We start from the raw sequence: 15593 nt of genomic DNA on the forward strand, positions 1-15593 counted from the left end.
AGACCAAGTTAAAACATTAACACTGTTGACTGCTACAGCATTTATGTGGCATAAGTTTGTTTCTGCTTAACTCTTGAAGGAATATTTACTGTCTTTGCCATAGTCTCAGTTAATATATGAATATATATGTGGAAGGGTTCCTATTAGAGTAAGCACTACAGGAAAAGAACGCTGTACCAGAATCTTTCACGAGGCAAAGGTAAAAATCAACTCATGTTGGCAGCTGTCTCTGTCTTTTGTTTGCTGTGTCGTACCTAAGTGTGGTAGCTCAAAAGGTAACTGTTAACTGCCATTGTACCAAACACGGTAATATACATACCAGGGTCTGATTTAAAGACAGGATAACAGCTTGCTCGAATGATTTTCTTCAGATAAATTCACTCTGTTTTTGTCTTAAACATCATACCAGGGCAAAAGATGTAATTAAATGTGAAAAAGTTTGCTCCACATGTAGAGACAGAATCATATTTAAAATATTTTGAAAGATCTAGTGGCACATAAAGCTTTTGAGGTCATCCCTTTGACTCGACTGCACGTTGACAGTTGCAGTTCTTTAGGCTTATCTCAGGTATCTTGTTGGTCTGTTAAATTCTTACGAGGTGACTGCAGTGTCACAAATTCTGAGTGGTTATCCATGTTGGCAGCCTCTGAATGAATGGGCACTGAAACTCAGCGACTTCTGCTAGAAAGAAGAGTGGTCTTGTCAGATGTAATTTGAGGTATGGGGAATTGCTGCTTGCTCTTTCCTTGGTCTGTAGTTAAATAAAAGCTTCAGTGTCCAGGTCTATGACTTTGGCTGCTTTCATAACTACTATTTTTTAAGCATAATTTATCACTGTAGATGGGATTAGGAGGACAGAGTCTTTGCATCCTCACTGAAGCCAGGACGAGTTACTACCTGATGCGCTGTTGTTAGTGGAGCAGTGTGTTAGTTATTGACTGCCTGTGTTTCTGTGCACACTTTCAGATCAGACCAAGTGATTGCTTTCAGATTGGGCTTAGCAACCATTTCTCTCTTTCCTCGGACTGTACGACTTAGGGCTGCATTCTTACCTGCTCTGGCATGAAACGGATGTTGGTTCATCCGGAGAGTAGAGGAGGAAACGTTACTATCCCTCTTTAAAGAGATGTTACACATTTTTGTCTCTCAGCATCTTTAGAAAATTTGTCTAGCTTATCAAATACTGTATTGGTAAACCCAGATGTGACTGTTTCAGTTGTGATCTCCTGGAAAATATCTTTTACCTCTTAAATAGGAGATGGTTAAGGAAAAAAAGGAATGTCTTTGAATTACCCCAGTGCTTTGATATAACACTGCCAAATTATAGCCAGAACTCAGGCAAAGTCTTAGCAAGTGTCTGATTCTGAGAGACCCATGTGAAAAAGGTGAAAAAGTTTGAGGGTACTTTTGTAACTGTTGCTCAAAACCTCATTTCCTTCATTTTGAAAGTAGTGGGAGTAGTGGCTGTGGTTAATGCTATCAGACAGTGAGAGCTGCTAGCCATTATTTCATAGTCTCGACCACTTATGCTCCTGAGATATTTTATCGGTCAGCTAAAACTGCAAATAACTCCAAATTGCTACAGATCTGCAGTATTATTGAAGATTTCTCTTTTATCTTGCAGAGGTGGTAGCTGTAGCTTTATTTCATCATACCTACTGACTGACTGTCTAATTTTAGGTGCTTGTATCATTTGTTTTGGTTGGGGGTTTTTTGTTTTGTGGTTTGGTAGGAGTCATGTGAAAAAGCCCACAAGGCTGCTCTTACCCTAACTGAAAAGCCGGGTACCTTTCAGAAAGCAGAAGTAAACAGCGCTGTGACGCAGATTGTCGCGAAGAGCTGGTCTCTTAGTTGTTTGCAAGAGTTCGTTGGGTTTTATGTGTGCTTCTGGGTTGCTCACTGGCAGGTCTTGAACTCTGCAAGCACGAAATCAGATATGGGTTCGGTGCTGACGTACTGCAGTGTTTTCAGCCTTCACTAAGGGTGGTTTTTTTCTTCACTCTGAAGCCCAAGAGTGTTGCAGGAACATTTAGTGTAGGTATTTGCTAACCAGATAAGTAGCTTAACTGTGTCACGTACGTAAACAAAAAGATGATGATCCTTCTGGCTAAATCTACTTTTGTTTTCAGCTAAATGTACTTCTCGAGTACGTTTTGAAAAGACAGAAGAACTGCAGCTCATGTCATCACGTGTTATGTGGACTGGTTTAAATGCTGGGAGTTTAAACCTTGGTTTTGGGATGTTTTTGTGGCGTTGTTGTGTGGCTGTGGTTTTACATGAAAAACATGGCATTTGGTAGCCTCTAATAGACACAAACATTTCTACCTTATGTAAGTTATTGAGGGCTTTGCTTTTATCATGCACTGTGTATTACTGCAGCCGTTTAGTTCAGTGTGCTGAAAGCTTTTTAATAACTTTAGTGGTTTTGTTCCATTTGTTACTATAAAACCTTTATTTGCAGAAGCACATCTCATAGATCGGTAATTCTTTAGATGTAGAGTTGATTTAAATGTAGAATTGCCTCCTTTATAACTGAATATGCCATAAATTGAAATTAGGAGTTTCTCTTGTTTCCTTTCCTGTTTCTTTTTTGTGTAATAAACAATTACTGATTTGCACTTTTCTCTGTTTAGGCAAATGCAACAATCAGGTGTTCCAAAGAAAAGAGATTCATCCTTCCAGCTGTCCAGAAAAAGTAATAGAGTCAGGAAAAGCTAACTTAGGATTCATTATTTTATCTTCTTCTTATAGACCTCCACTAGTCAGGCAATCTTCTGCCTTCAGTCTGGTATTTGTCAGCTTTTCCGAGAAACTCTTATTCGCAAGGGATTTGTGGAAATTCAGACTCCCAAAATCATTTCAGGTACTGTATATGTGATCCAGCAGCTACAGGTCTGCTTCTTTTACTGTTGCTCAGCATACCGTTCTGCCAAAAATTTAGTAAGTTTTGATTTAAAAGATATAAAGTTCTATTTCTGATTTAGATGCAACATAGCAGACTTCTTCTAGCAGGTGTGAAAGTTGTTCTTTACTTTTCTCTGACTTTGGATGTTAAAAGAATGACAAGGCAAATATTATATATATATATATCTCATATATATGTGGTGCATTTAAAATTTTTATTTGGTTAAATACAGATGTCAGATCATATGTATTGTTCTTCAGATCAGTTTTTTCAATGGTAAGCACTGCCAGTTCCATTCCCAGTATCAAAAAAACCCCACACTAATTTAGATTAAAAGCAGCTTCCATCATAAAGAAATTACAATGAACGTATCATGGTATGAAAGATGATGCTGTTATATACAATACGTCACTTCTTTAGCAATAAGCATATGGCTGAATAGAAGGTGATTAAATCATCTTTCTGAAAGTGTGACATAGCAGCTTCAGCCTGACTAAAAGTCTAGAAATGTAGATTTTGCTTCTGGTTCTGTTGTTGATCTGCTGTGTTGTTTTCAAAAGTCAAATTAACTGATTTACTGATGGATGTTTTTATTGGTGTTCTTTGAGGTTTTGTTGTTGTTGTTAAGACATGGCATGGGAAATGCAGGGCAGAATATTTGTATTATTCTCATTGTATGTGCATTCAGTACATATATGCATTTTGCCTACTCAATGTTATATTTCTGTATTTGTATTTTTGAAGGCAGCTCCTAATTGAGATAAAAGGGCTTTTATACAAAATACATATAAACAGCTGTTCTTTCAATGTGGAAAATATCGTTGATATATAAGATTAGATAAATTTTTTCCTATAGGGACAGTTGAAACAGCATGAACTACCAAAGGCTCCCAAGCACTTTATTTCTGCAGGACCGTTGAGGAAGTGTGCTATTCTTACTGTGCAGTGTACCATGGAAAGCAAGCAAGCAAGCATCCTATTGTTTGAATGAGATCATGATTTGTAAAAATAACTAAGTCGATGCAATCTGTACTGAACTTCAAATTTAAATATCATAGCTGTTCTAAGATTTGAGATTTTAAAAGTTACCTGTATTCGAAGTAACAGTAAATATCCATGGAAACTATTTCAGTGGGTAATGAAATGTAGTGGTAATGAAAGAAAAGATCAGTCTCATTGGAATGGTTAGTAATAATGATAGTTAGTACTTTATACCTAAAGTTATCTTAACATTTGAACTTTCAAAGATCATTAACTAATCTTTCACTCTGGCATGCTTTTGTTAGCAAGTTAGGCAATAAACTCTCATCACACACTGGGAAGTGGGAAGGTGAAGTGTCTCAGCTGGTGGTTCTGCTAGGCAGTTTGCACTGAGGGATTCAAATGCATCTTCTTGGTTCCTGTTCTCTCAAGGAAACCTTCTATGAAAACTGCCTCAAACTGAGAAGCAGCTTTATACCTTGGGCAGATGTCCTCTGGTAAATGTAGTTTTGGCTCTGGGAGATATTTATGCCTTCAGTTAGAGAGGATGGTCCTGGCCAAACAGGGTCTTGCATCTCGGCCTCTGCGGTTAACCCCTGGAAACCTGTGTCACTGATGGAGATTGGTTTTCACAGAAATGTTGGGCTGCAGGTAGACGTGGTGGTACAAGCATTGGTTCTCTGCTCTTCTCACCCTAAGGCAAAGGACAGCTGGGAATAATAACAATTTAAACTACCCCAACTAAATTTGCAGATTTGAAAGCCAGTGTTTGACAGGGCTGCTTCCTTTCACATTAATGGATGCGAATGTATCTTTTTCCTCTAATATGCTTTGAAGAACAATCTTCTGATCTCTAAATGTCAGGCCAATAGTCCATCATTCTACCTCTGATTTAATTTTCACATTTGCTTTTCAGCTGCCAGTGAAGGAGGAGCCAATGTGTTTACTGTATCATACTTCAAAAGCAGTGCCTACCTGGCTCAGTCCCCACAGCTGTACAAGCAGATGTGTATATGTGCTGACTTTGAAAAGGTTTTTTGCGTTGGGCCAGGTAAGAAAAAAGTTTTATTTTCCAAAGTGTGAAGTGTGCAGTGATGGCTTTTAGCAGCTGTGGTATAAATCAGATAACACGCACACTGAAAGCTTTGAGTGGTTTCACTTAATATAGTTTCACTTAGCAAATATTAATACAAATTTCAGTTGGGGCAACTGCTGAGAGTTAAGTTGACAGAGAAGTTGCTGGAACAAAACTAAAATGCTGAAATCAGGGTGGAGTCCTCTTCCCCAGGGCCTGCTGCTCTGTGAGGAGGAAAGGTTGCCTTGGAAATTGGTAATATGATGAAGTTAGTAAAACATGGAACAACACTGTGGTTACTGAAGCCATAGTTTCCTCTCAACCATGCCCGGTAGGTGCCTAATTGCCTTCAGTTGCCCGGTAGTAAGCAGTTAAAATAGGCAAGCTGGGTTTTATATACTTCACATTGCACGTTAACAAGTACTTATCCCTCGCTTTTGTTTGTGTACCAAACAACTTCAGTTAGAAAACTCATACTTTTAGCTGGACTGTCGCTAAATAATAAAAAATAATAATTTCCCATCTCATGCTCTCCTTCTCAAAAGCTGGTAGGACATGGTCTCTTTAGGTTGTAATACAGCATCTTTTTCTAAGACCTCAAAGACAGGTTTAAAGATACATAGGCTGGAAATGCTGGAAAACTAATCAACAACAGCTTATAAAATTAAAAAAAGAAAGGGAAATAATTTAAAATATCTTAAATTTCTTGTTAATTATTAACAAATGAGTCATGGCTTATAGGAAGTTGTGTTTATATTAGATTCATATATCTGAAAAAAAACCCACAGAACACACACACGTGCACACATCTATTTCCTCTGAAAAGGCACTTTTCAAACCTGAAAGCTGCGTGTGCCTGAAAGCTTGTCTGTTTTTTCCACTTGTGTCTGTTGGTTTAACAAGTACAAATCCTGTCTGTGTTGTGTCCTTTGAGCACCACAGCTACAATAACGCTGTCACTGGTGGTGTAAATGATGCTCTGAGGCAGCAGTTCTCTTTCTGTTTTTCGGTGAGAATTGTCATGTGTGCCTGATCCAACTGCTGATGTGATTGATTGTCAGTGTTATTTTTCAAAATGGAATGATAATCTCAGGTCAGTTAGAATTTCTGTTTAATTTTACAGTATTTAGAGCTGAGGACTCCAATACACACAGGCACCTGACTGAGTTTGTTGGTCTGGATATTGAAATGGCTTTTAACTATCACTATCATGAAGTGGTAGATGAGATTGCAGATACCTTGGTGCAGATATTCAAGGGACTTCAGGAAAGGTAATGAAAGCATTTTCCATTTCATGAGCAACTTCATTTGAGATCACTTGCATCTCTTATATGAAATGGGTGAGTGTTTTATCCTCAGCTTGTCCAATAATAATTAGTAATCTGATTTACAGCAGAACTTCAAAACAAACAGGTTTGCTTTGCTCTTTACTATTTCTTTGTACCTGACTTTTTAGTTCACTCGAGCCATAGGCCAGTAAACTGTCTATTTTTAGCCTGAGTTCCATCTCATGGAGTACACTAGTTTGCATTAAGGAAACTTGATTATTGTTGAATGGACTTCCTAACAGAAGTGACCCATCATTAATTTGAAATGTCCTTCTCTTTGTGCCCCTACAGGTAGATTGGTTGCCCTATTTTGAAATTATCTTAATATTTAGTTTTTAAGTAAATGCATCTCTGCAATGAAAGCAGCGAAGATTATTTTCCATTGTTCACAGTCTAACTCATTAAAAAGCCAGGCCAGACGTTTAGGAAGTGGTTTTCATTTGCTTTCAGATTAGACTATCTTTCCAGTAGAAATGCAAATCTTTTCATCTGTCTAGAGGGAAATTTCTCTTTTGTATTTGAAATAGGATATTACTCAAATCAAAGAAGCAGCCAAGTAAATAGTACAAATCAAAGGGATGACTTCTCGATGTTTTTACTGCAAAAATTTGACCTAGTCAATTATTTCTTACAAAAGAAATAAAACAGAAGTAATAGTAAAATATTAACAAGTGTATCATTGAAGTAGATGCATTAACTTACATGAAATATTTCATTAGGATTATATAGAATTTCTCCAGAAGCAACTTTAAAACAGTCTTTTTATGTTACAATGGGGACCTCTTGTGGCAAAATTGTATTGCTGTTGCAAAATCATTGTTAGGTACAAGAAGAGGACGTTTCTTTATCGTTTTGTATTTTGCTTCTGTTCTTGTTTTCTCCTCCATAGATTCCAAACTGAAATTCAGACAGTGAGCAAACAGTTCCCTTGTGAGCCGTTTAAGTTTTTGGAGCCAACTCTGAGGCTGGAATACTGTGAAGCCGTGGCCATGCTCAGAGAGGCTGGTGTTGAGATGGGCGATGAAGAAGATCTGAGGTACTTTGGCAGCACACGAATGTGTCAGAGTCCTGTGAAAGGGATAGTGGGGTGTCAGTTTTATACTGTGCAACTGACACTTCTCAGGAAGGAACCACAAGCCTTTAGAGGAATAAACAGTACTCATGTCCACATCTCTTGACCAATAACTGAATATGAAAATAGTCCTTTGTTTTACCATAGACTATACATACAGACTGAAATCCAAAAGAAAATACCCTACAGCATAAAGTGAGAGTAACTTGAACCTTCTAAGGATAAGCATTTGTTTTTACTAACAATTGCAGTTCTTCGTGTGAATTGTCACATCTTTGAATAGGATTTTTAAAAAGACTCTTCAGTCTTAAGGTCTTTCTTTTCATTAACACCTTCCCATTTCTTCCTTATGCTTCTCAGGAAAATGATTAAGCAATCTCGATTGCATTCCCATTGATTTACTAAAAGAGAGGTTTAATTAACTGATTATATGTAAACTTTTCTTAAGACAATAAATGAAAACATTTCTGATTTTTCCCATAATATATCCAGTACCATTTGCATAATGTGTGATTTTACAGTTAAATGATCTGTGTGTCAAAGAAGTTCCAATTTTAAGAGTTTGATAGAGCAAAATAGTTTCCTCAGCAACTGCTTGTGGTGTTTGTCAGTTATGGTGCTGAAGAAGAAATGGCTGCCCAAGGTATATGACAATAGGAGACACACAATTCTTCGGTAATCAGAACATGGTGACTAGGAAGTAGCTATATCAAGAGCAAGAATATCTTTAGGTATCAGTTAATTTAAGGGATTTCTAGGGCCGATACAAAATATTAAGGAACAGAAGTAAGTGTGGTTTACTTTTGGAATTTCAGTCTGCACAATCTAAAACATTTGGAAACAAGTAGCAGATTTTCTAAAGGGTGTGGTCTGGCAGATCTGCACCTTGTAATCATTTTAGCTTTATGAAGTATATAATCAGTACAAGTTTAAATCTTTTAATTTTAATAGTGATAATATTTTTCAGCACACCTAATGAAAAGCTCCTGGGACGCCTGGTAAAGGAAAAGGTAACAATTATTTTACAGTAAATAAATTTGTCATTGAATCTGAAATGTGATGTTGTGGAGTTGTTGGGCTCGTATAAATGCCTGCTTCATGTAAAACAACTTTTTACACTCTGATTGAGAATGCAGTGTCTTAGAACATGCAGAAATTCTGAGGAATTTGTGATTAGCATAAGCATTTTTAATTGTCTCATTGCATTCCCACTTTGCTGCTGCTTATTTGATCTACTGACAGTATTGTCTTTGTCATTATTAAGCTGTGTCATACTATTTTTAATCTTTTATATTTATTTCTACCACCTGTTCTATTGAGTACACCAAACAGGATGGTATGTTCCAAACCGAAACCACCACGATTCTGACTAAAGCTAAACATACTTAAGTTTACAGTAGGGGTAGTATTGGAAAACTGAAAGATAATACATGACTTTTATTGAATAAAACTATTTTTTTTTAAGCTAATACCATCACATTTGTGGAAGGTTGTTGGGAGATCATTTTTTATTTTATTTTGAAGATTCATTGGTTGTGTCTTCCTCTTGTAATTTGTTCCTTACATCATTTTCTCTTGTACTAACTATTAAATTATCTTCTTTCAGTATGACACAGACTTTTATATTCTGGACAAATATCCCCTTGCTGTGAGGCCTTTTTATACAATGCCAGACCCAGTAAACCCTGTAAGTAAAATTCTTGTTGTCAATGTGGGGTTTTTTGTAGTTTAAGTTAATCTATGTAGGGATAACTTGACAAAGTAGATAAAAATGTGTATCATTGCTGTTATAATTAAAATTCTGATAACAGGAGTAGGTCAGTGTTACATGACTTGTGAAATGTTTACAGTTACTCTTCACTGGTGAAAACACACCAGAAACAATCTAGCTAAAACTGGGAGAGCTTTGTAAAGAGATCTCCATGGTCAGCACTGCTGCCATCCCTGAAAAGAGGCAAACAGATTCTTCCAAGGCAACAGACCCTTTAACGCTTTTTTACATTGTTAGAAATTCCTTGGTTTATTTCTAAATTCGGGGTAAATGTCTTTAGAGCTTCCTTTGCTGGGACAACTACATTCAAGTACAATAATGGTTTTTCAAAGGGTGTGCGGATGAACTTCAGTTTTTTAAACCAACTCCAGGGTAAGAGAGGAGCCAAGGGGCTGTAAATCCCAGGCAGACTCCAAACACATTGCATTTACTGTACAACTTTGGATATTGTAAGTGAAGTTATCGAGAGGTGCATGTTTGCCACCTAAGGATAAATAAATTCATCTTTGTCTTTCCAGAAAAACTCTAACTCTTATGATATGTTCATGAGAGGGGAAGAGATTTTGTCTGGAGCTCAGAGAATTCACGATCCTCAGCTGCTGACAGAGAGAGCCCAGCATCACGGCATCGGTAACGAGTCAAATAACATGAAGCTGAATTTAAAATAATATAAATCATGACTAGGTTTGTTTCCTTTAGAGGAAAAATTTGGGGCAGAATTTGTTATATGGCAGTAGTGCTAAAATCACAGTACTCTTTCATGCTTAGTGTTAATCCATCTAATTCTGTTTAACCATTTTAATCTAGAATGGTGGTATTTAGAAACTAGTTAGTTTCCCAGCAGCACCTTGATGAAAAGGAATTGTTTCCGAGCACTTTGGAGAGAATGTAATGCAGGAAATACCTTTGACAGAAGGAGGGTGGGCAAACAAGTCTCCTTCAGTCCTGCCTCTCTGTACTCTCGCAGACTTCTTATCGAGTACTCCAGCAGAGTCTTGTGGGCTTCGCTGCCCTTTTAAATCTCGAACTGAGAGCAAATAAGTAAGAAGTGTCCATTGTTTAAGGCTTTTTTTTTAAAAAAAGGACTCACCAGGGGCAAGGCTGGCTAATAATAGAAGGGTAAAAGAGTACATTAGGTGGGGATGAGGAGAGTTATTAATGTTATGCTTTCATTGAATGGCAAAGTGAAGTGGCAGGTAGGCAGTGGCCAAAAAAAAAAGTGTAGCTCCTGCCGTAGCAAGATGGAAAAGCAGTTGTTAAATCTCTATTTTGTCACTAAAGTCTATTCAAGTCATCATTTTTCATAAGTTGCAATGAATGGTTGGGCCTAGCTTTTACTGAGTTCTGGAATTCTGTCCCTGATGAAGTTTTTAGCAAAATAGTAGAACAAAACTGTTATAGTAATAATTTCGAGATAGTCCTGGGTAATTTATATGTTTAATGAATAAAACCCTGCTGTTTGTGAGTTAAATTGGGCATCTTTTTGTTGTGCTTGCAGTTGTCTAGTCAGTTGAATGTTTGGCTTGGGGATCATTAACCAGGTGGGAAACATATCTTTTTCCTTTCTAGATCTGGAGAAAATAAAGGCTTATATCGATTCCTTTCGTTTTGGTGCACCTCCACATGCAGGTGGTGGAATAGGTAAGTATCTGTATTTTATTTTGTTCTGTCTTAGCCTGAGCTTAATTTAAACTGCTCAGTCTCAACTAGGGTTCAATATAAAATACAGAATAGTAGCTTTCTTAGGTAAATCTATGACACTGTTCGTTCTGGAGAATTTAAGGACAGAAGCTAAAATGTAAGTATCATCATAAAATAAATAGGCAAAATATTAACAGCACGGTCTGGCAAGTTTGAAAAGTAGGTGATCACAAGAAAAAATGCCAATTTATTAGCCAGGCACATCACTTTCAAACTTGACCAATGAAGAAAATGTAAGGAAACGAGGAAATACTGTATTAGGTATGGATTTATTGTAGCTTACTGATACCAGAAGCCACCAGACTCTTAGTGCATTTCATGAAGCTGTTTTGCAGTGAGGAGAATTACGGGATTGATTCTTTCTTATTCAGTGATTTGATTGAGTTTCACTGATCATTTTGGCTCTTGCGAGTTGTTTCAGCAAATGTACTGAGGCTTCCTGTCTTGGGTGTGAGTATTTACATATTAAAATGAAAACAGGTAGGTTATAGCGATCTTAATGATAACAATTTACAGTTAAGCACATTACTTTCATTAGCAGGATGAAATCTGTTCATGCATATGGAAATAGGACACTTTGTAGTTCCCGATCGATTAACACAATGATTTCTTTGGTTCAGTCTTTCTGCATTTGCCTTACTTTAGTAAAGTATATTTAGTCAATTTTTGGCATGTTCTCAGAACAGCTTTCTAAATATGCCTTCAGAAACTGCATTAGATCTGTGATAAGCTATTGAGACAACTGTTTAGAAATACCTGTGAGGTGTAAGCATCGATGATCACGCGGTACTTGTGAGCAGAGGAGATGCCATGTTTGCAGATGATCCACTTAGGCCAGTCAGAACTGACATCAAGGATGCTGAAACTACATCAGTAAATGCTCCTCATGGCACATCCCAGAGGTCAGGCCAGTTATCAGGCAAACAGATGCTATGAGGGTGAATGCTGTTTTCTGGCTGTTTCAGATGGAAACCTTAGCACAGGAGAGCAGTGGGGGAAAAATAGGAAGCATCGTGGGGGTGCATGTGTAGCCCCATGGATTAGGAAGTCTTTCCATGTTCCACAGTACACACATAAGCTCTAATATTTCAGGAAGAAAGAACACAATGACCAGTGAAATATTTATTATCGTAAAGATATCACCAGATAGTTACATGGGTACGTATTGCTGAATCTACATTTTTGTACTGCAGAGGGTTTGGGATAAACTTCTCCAGCTGTAGGCTTTTACTGTAGTTGCCAGTGGCCTTTAATGTCTCTTTCTCTGAAGCTGTTAAGGCTGGTTGGACTGTACTTTGTGTGTTCAAGATGCAGCTTTCCCAATTACCCATTTCAGTTTTCTACACTGTCTTTCTTGAAAGTCCAAAGTGATTCAGAGGAGGATTGAGTCTCTAGTACCATTGCATATTGATACCTGCTTCAAATGAAGCCTGTATGGTAGCAGAAGGCACTGTACGTAAAATCCATAGGTTTTGGAATTTTTGGTTCTAGCTCCTTTCTGTAGTCAGACGTGTTGATGCACACATTTCAGTCTTTGGTTATACTGCTGTGTGACCTATAGGTTATTAAGAGTTTTCAAACAAAAGACTGACTGTCCTGACATTTGTTCTTTCATTTGTTGTAGGGCTGGAAAGGGTAACCATGCTGTACCTAGGGCTGCACAATGTTCGTCAGACCTCCATGTTCCCACGGGACCCCAAACGACTGACACCTTGACACGAGCAGCTTTGGAAAGTTTGAGACGATTTGCCTGGCAAATGAGATAGGATTGCAAGTACGTCCCCTGCTACTGATGAACCTGCATTGATTTGAGCATTATAATACGCAAAAAAAAAACCCAAACAAACCATCTTGTTTACTAAAGTGCCATAATATTTTTTTTTTTAATCCTTAGTTGTTTATTTAAAAGAAAATATTTTGACAGATCAAGACTCTTTGTATTGGCAACTGTGCACATTTTAAATGAAAATATGGTACTTCAAGTTAGTGTTCTAGTGCCACATTAAAATGTACCATCTTTCTAAACATTTTAATAAATTATGCAATAAAAAAACCTGGATTTTTAACTTATGTCAGAAAGATTGAATATTCTGAAGTACAGAATTGACTAAAAGCTAAAGTAATTGGATGCTTGCTATTTAAAAATTAGGAGGAAACCAGCCAATTGTTAATTAACATGAGTGTCAGGTAGAGAAGCAGGTGAGAAGAACAACATTCTTAACAAAAAGTCTTCATACAAAATTGTGAAAGTAGATTGCAATAAATCTCTCAAAGCAAATTAGACACAATATCTGTAGTTCTGGTTTTTGCTTTATATCTTCACAAGATAATCATGACTCAATAAGGATTGGGTTCTTTTGTGGTTTTTTTGGAAGCTGCATATAAGCCCTAGGCCCATTCTCTATTTTATGTTACTATTTGAGAATGAATAGAACGTTACATACATACTCATGGAATACACAAGGGATATATAATATTCTCAGAAAATAAATGGACAGTGAGTTTGATGGCAGGTGATGTGGTTTCCTGCCTAACGCAGCCCCTAGGGTAGGAAACAAAACAAATGACCGAGGATTTCATGTATTTGTACGCCAACCTATTTCAGGGGTTTTTTTTCATTTATAAACAGCCCAACTGTTGGACATTTAGAGGAACAGGGTGTTTCTGTAAGTCAGAGTACTAGACATCCCTTTTCTCAGATGAGTCACCTACTTGAACCTCCTCAATTTGCAGTGATGTGCGAAGCTACTTCTCTTCCTCCTCCGCCCAGCCCAAAGTATGTCCCCTGCGTTTGGACAGGAACCCATATATTTGAAACTTCCTTTTGTGGACTGCATCTGATAGTTGTTTTTCAAATTTAATTTTTTTTGGTTTTTTAAGCATGGATGCCAAAGAGCAAAGGATTAAATTCCTTACTTGGGCACTGTAATAGAGTTACTCTAATATTCATAAGAATTTGTAATTCCTGACTTAATTTTTGCTTAACATTTTACTTGATAAAGAGCTTTCAGTAGGATGTATGGTTTAGACATTCTGTGCTATTGTTGCTACCTTGATTTTTAAATGTCAGAGAAATCACATATTGCTTACGGTACAAAAAGGTCAGTGAGTCTGTGTATAAATTGTGTAGAATCTCACAAAAGGGCATATCATCTTTTGCAGCTGCCATTGAGCAAGACTTAATGTTTTGTGACGAGAGCTCTCCATTAGAGAACAATCATACTAAAGGTCAGTTAGGCAAAGTACTGGAAATGTAAAAATTGAAGTTTGTTTAGAAGTCACACAATTCAAGGAGTAACATAACTTCGCAGCTTTGGATGTGAGTCTGTTGTAATAAATTTACCATGGAATCTTCCCCAAATTATTAACTTTAAAATCTCACAGTGTACCCAGTCATACTGTACAAGGCAAAGTGGATTAGAAACACAGCTTATGGTCACAGACTTGTTACTGATGAATCCAAATTTCAAAACAGTTTATTCAGCTGAGCCAACTGGAATGAATTTAATTATTTTTGTTCATATGGAGCCGGTAATGTATTCCACATTGGAAGTGCTTCCTTCTAATAAGACTGACCTATATTTCATGCCAACAAAACATATTCTGAGAACTAAGTTTCTTGCTCTCGATCTGGCAGCAAGTTCTGTGCATACACTCCTGTTAAACCATGCTTATCCCAATTGTGTTAAGAGTCATTTGAGCTCATGTTGGAGTTTGATTTATTCACAGTAGCTGCACAAAGAGGAGAATTTGGATGGAGACCCCGATTCCTTTGTATGCAGAATCCTTTCATGCAGTTGTTCTTAGCTAACTGAAAATAATTATGATCATAAATCAAAACGCAAAATGCATTTGTCCTGAACGTCATTTTAACAGGATACTTTAGTGGGAGCTGCACATTGTTAGAACTTAGCTTGAAACCCTGGAAACAGTAATTTCGGAACTTTATGTTGTTTTGATAGGTAGTGACTCTGGTTTGGTAGTTCTGAAAAGTAAAACCTGTATAGTCCTTTACTTCCAGTAACTTGCAGAAATTTAGGGTTTTACATGGAGTCCACATTGCTGCTGCTTTTCCACCAGTTAAAATGTGGGTTGTTTTTGTTTTTTTCTCTTTGCCTCATACTAAACTTGTGCTTGTGCACATTTTTGCTTGTATGTTCTCACAAAAGGTTTCAAAAAGTTATCAAGTTAATTCCCCATTTTCTTCTTTTTATTTAGAACAACATGTAAGTATATGATAACTGTAAGCAGTTGGACAGTTTTTCTTCTAGTTAGCTACCTCTTTAACCCTTAGCCATATTCAAAGGGAAAAACAACAACAACAAACCTTCACAAGGCTATAATTAAGTACCAAAGCACAACAATCTGCATTAAAATAATACCGACTTTCAAAAAAGACTGAACCCAGCTAGAACCTCTGCTCTGACCTCTGCACTGAAAAGCGAGTGAACCGTGCAAAGTTTAGTCTTATTACATCTGAAAAAAAAAAAATGCCAGACAACCATTTTGCAATTAATCCAGGTCTCTGTTCGTTATATGGCGGGTGCACCATAACATGCAGTAACAGTGGTGCAGGAAGCTTGTGCTGCTAGTGCTTTTTAAAGGGTTTCAGAACTGAAAAAGCCCTTAGTTGCCTTAATTACAACAAATCCCCACCTTAGACAGAGATAAATGACTTTGCAGGTGGCAGGCTCACTCTAAGCAATTTTTCATAGATGTTGAAATGGTTCCTGCTGGCAGGTATCATGTGCCATCAGCT

The 15593-nt window shown here is 37.2% G+C and overlaps 1 protein-coding gene across 1 annotated transcript in view; it reads left to right on the forward strand.

Annotated features, from left to right (window-relative positions):
- Positions 1-13122, forward strand: part of DARS1 (aspartyl-tRNA synthetase 1) — a 40359-nt gene extending 27237 nt beyond the window's left edge. The window contains exons 8-16 of the mRNA XM_065840729.2: positions 2753-2864; positions 4804-4938; positions 6086-6233; positions 7180-7326; positions 8330-8372; positions 8969-9049; positions 9652-9763; positions 10703-10774; positions 12459-13122. Coding sequence (XP_065696801.1) covers positions 2753-2864; positions 4804-4938; positions 6086-6233; positions 7180-7326; positions 8330-8372; positions 8969-9049; positions 9652-9763; positions 10703-10774; positions 12459-12550 — 942 coding nt within the window. The 3' untranslated portion in view covers positions 12551-13122. The remainder of the gene's footprint in view (positions 1-2752; positions 2865-4803; positions 4939-6085; positions 6234-7179; positions 7327-8329; positions 8373-8968; positions 9050-9651; positions 9764-10702; positions 10775-12458) is intronic.
- The last annotated feature ends 2471 nt before the right edge of the window (positions 13123-15593 follow it).

The sequence above is a fragment of the Patagioenas fasciata genome, chromosome 7 (assembly GCF_037038585.1).
Source record: "Patagioenas fasciata isolate bPatFas1 chromosome 7, bPatFas1.hap1, whole genome shotgun sequence".
Lineage (NCBI taxonomy): Eukaryota > Metazoa > Chordata > Aves > Columbiformes > Columbidae > Patagioenas > Patagioenas fasciata.